The sequence below is a fragment of the Gavialis gangeticus genome, unplaced genomic scaffold, assembly GCF_001723915.1.
Source record: "Gavialis gangeticus isolate Ggan-Ray unplaced genomic scaffold, GavGan_comp1, whole genome shotgun sequence".
In the NCBI taxonomy this organism is placed as follows: Eukaryota; Metazoa; Chordata; order Crocodylia; family Gavialidae; genus Gavialis; species Gavialis gangeticus.
The window spans coordinates 256625911-256628303 of NW_017729032.1; the positions used below are offsets into that span (position 1 = coordinate 256625911).

The following is a 2393-nucleotide window of genomic DNA, read 5'->3' on the forward strand; positions in this document are numbered from 1 at the left end:
TTTTTTTTTTTTTATAATCATTTTAACAAAAGTATTTAAAAGGTTGGGGGTTTTGGGGTTGGTTTTTTGGGGGGGGGGGGGGGAGGTGGAAAGGGGGGAGAAACAGGAGATGGAATGGAGACTGAAGAAATTAATAAAAACAAAAAGAAACCACTCACCTAATATGTAGATAGTCTTTTGATCGCTTCTTTGACCAAGGGAATTTGTCACCCTACAGATGTAAGTTCCAGTATAATTGTAAGTTAGTGGGCTGTTGAAATGCAGAGTATTGTTTATAGACAGTAAGCCTTCAGGCCATTGCCCATCCAGCCTAGATTAGAAAGTGTTTAAAGGCAGTTAGTATCTTACTAGTTTAGTTTTGATAATAGTTCGTCCGACTATTACTTACAGCCAAGATCATCTAAAAGTTCTCTTCCTTTAGAAATAAAAAAAGTTAGCTTTCATGAAGCATCAACAGCCACGTTTTGGTAAAATGCTTAACAAACAAACAAACAAACAAACAAACAAACAACAATAGCTTTCAATTAAGCAGCCACAACTATTAATTGCTGTGCAAGGTTCTATATCTCAAAACTGGGTACTTCACAGCTAGGTTGCTATATTTTGTGGAGTTTACAGATTGCAACTATGATTAGCTGACAACACATCAATATCTGAACATAGTCTAAAAACAAAGAGAGAAAGAAAATGTCAGAGGAAAAGGCTAATAGTCACGTATTCAGGTCAAATAACCTTAAGTTAAATCTCTAGTAAAGAGAAAAAATAGCACAGCCTTAAAACTAGATGGAGTATTTCAAGCTTTTTTATATAAAACTGTTAGTTAGTGGCATTTTCTCCTGCTTTTTGCAAGAACAAAGATCTGTTAAGGGCCTCTAGTACATCAAGTCTATCCCCCAGCTCAACTCAGGGGAGCTGCTATATTTAAAGGCAATTCAAGTCATCAATATTTCAATGTTACATTATGAAACAGCTGATGATCAAGTTTAAAAAGTTGAACGGCTGGCTAAATATAAATTAAATATCGTTACAGTCACAAAACCTAAAACCAGGTTTCTTAGCTGTAGGGACCACCCCACTCATCTATGTCAGTTAAGTTCATCAGTGTCATACTATCAATAGTCCCATACTGTCACCCAAACGATGGAGTTCTGTCACATGCCTGAAATGAAAGCTCCTTCCTTCTCTTCCACACATTTCATTATGTGCAACAGTTCTACATGCATGCACAGCCGTTTCATCTGACAAATCCTTAGTTTGCATGAACAACACTAGAGGAACCCTATTTTTTGTTGAACGCTTCTAGACATTTTGATGTGTGGATACTTAGTGGATAGTTTAAACATAATGGCAGCCAGCAGGTTCTTTCAGGCTTAACATCTCAGCAAATCAGTTTCCCCAAGCAGGGTGTTGACCTCAGCAGACAGGCAAAAGACAACTTTTCATTAGTGCTGTACATTCAGGTAACATGCAAACCTACTTTAACTCAAAAAAATCTCACTGACTGACTTTTTAGGAAAGCTGACTGATGTGCTCAGGGCAGTAGTCAGGGAGGCACTCAGAGCCCAGGGGGTAGCTAGTATGGGGGTCCAGGAAAGGTGGTCCTTCCTCAAGGAGGCTATCCTTGGGGTACAGCAGGATGCAATTCCTCTGCGCAGGAAGGCAGGAAAAGGGTCCATGAAAACTTCATGGCTGAGCGTGGATATCCAGGCTGGCCTGAAGGCAAGAAAAAGAAGCGTACTGGCGGTGGAAGCAGGGGGTAGGGCCAAAGGAGGAGTACACCTTCCTGACCCGAGCTTGTATGGATTTGGTGAGGAAGGCTAAAGCAGCACTGGAGCTTAGATTAGCTTCTGGGATTAAGGATAACAAAAAGTCCTTTTTCAAGGACTTGCTATATAGGTAGCAAGAAGTCTCAGGGTAACATTGGACCCCTATGAGACAGGACAGGGCAGTTGGTGACAGACGCAAGAGAGAAGGCAGAACTCTTCAACAAGTTCTTTGCCTCCGTGTTCCTGTCTGCTGACAATGGGGTGCTCTTGGGTGACAGCATAGAGAGGCCCGGGAAGGATGAGAGTCCCCCAACTGTTAGTTCAGACCTAGTTAAGGACTACCTGGAGGGCTTAGACGTGTCCAGGTCAGCGGGCCTGGATGACCTTCATCCGTGGGTGCTGAGGGAACTGGCTGGTGTCATTGCGGAGCCATTGGCGCGCCTGTTCGAGGACTCCTGGTGCTTGGGCCAAGTCCCTGAGGACTGGAAAAGGGCCAATGTGGTCCCTATTTTCAAGAAGGGGAGGAAGGAAGAGCCTGGCAACTACAGGCCAGTCAGCCTCACTTCTATCCTGGGGAAGGTCTTTGAAAAAATTATCAAGGGCCACATTTGTGAGAGCCCTGCAGGG

General features: G+C 43.1%; 1 protein-coding gene across 1 annotated transcript in view; it reads right to left on the minus strand.

Annotated features, from left to right (window-relative positions):
• The window catches only part of LOC109302355 (nectin-3-like), a gene marked incomplete at its 5' end in the record, with an annotated part of 185294 nt that overhangs the window by 90830 nt on the left and 92071 nt on the right, over positions 1-2393 (minus strand). Inside the window, one exon of the mRNA XM_019523914.1 lies at positions 159-310. Within this exon, the coding sequence (XP_019379459.1) occupies positions 159-310 (152 nt within the window). The remainder of the gene's footprint in view (positions 1-158; positions 311-2393) is intronic.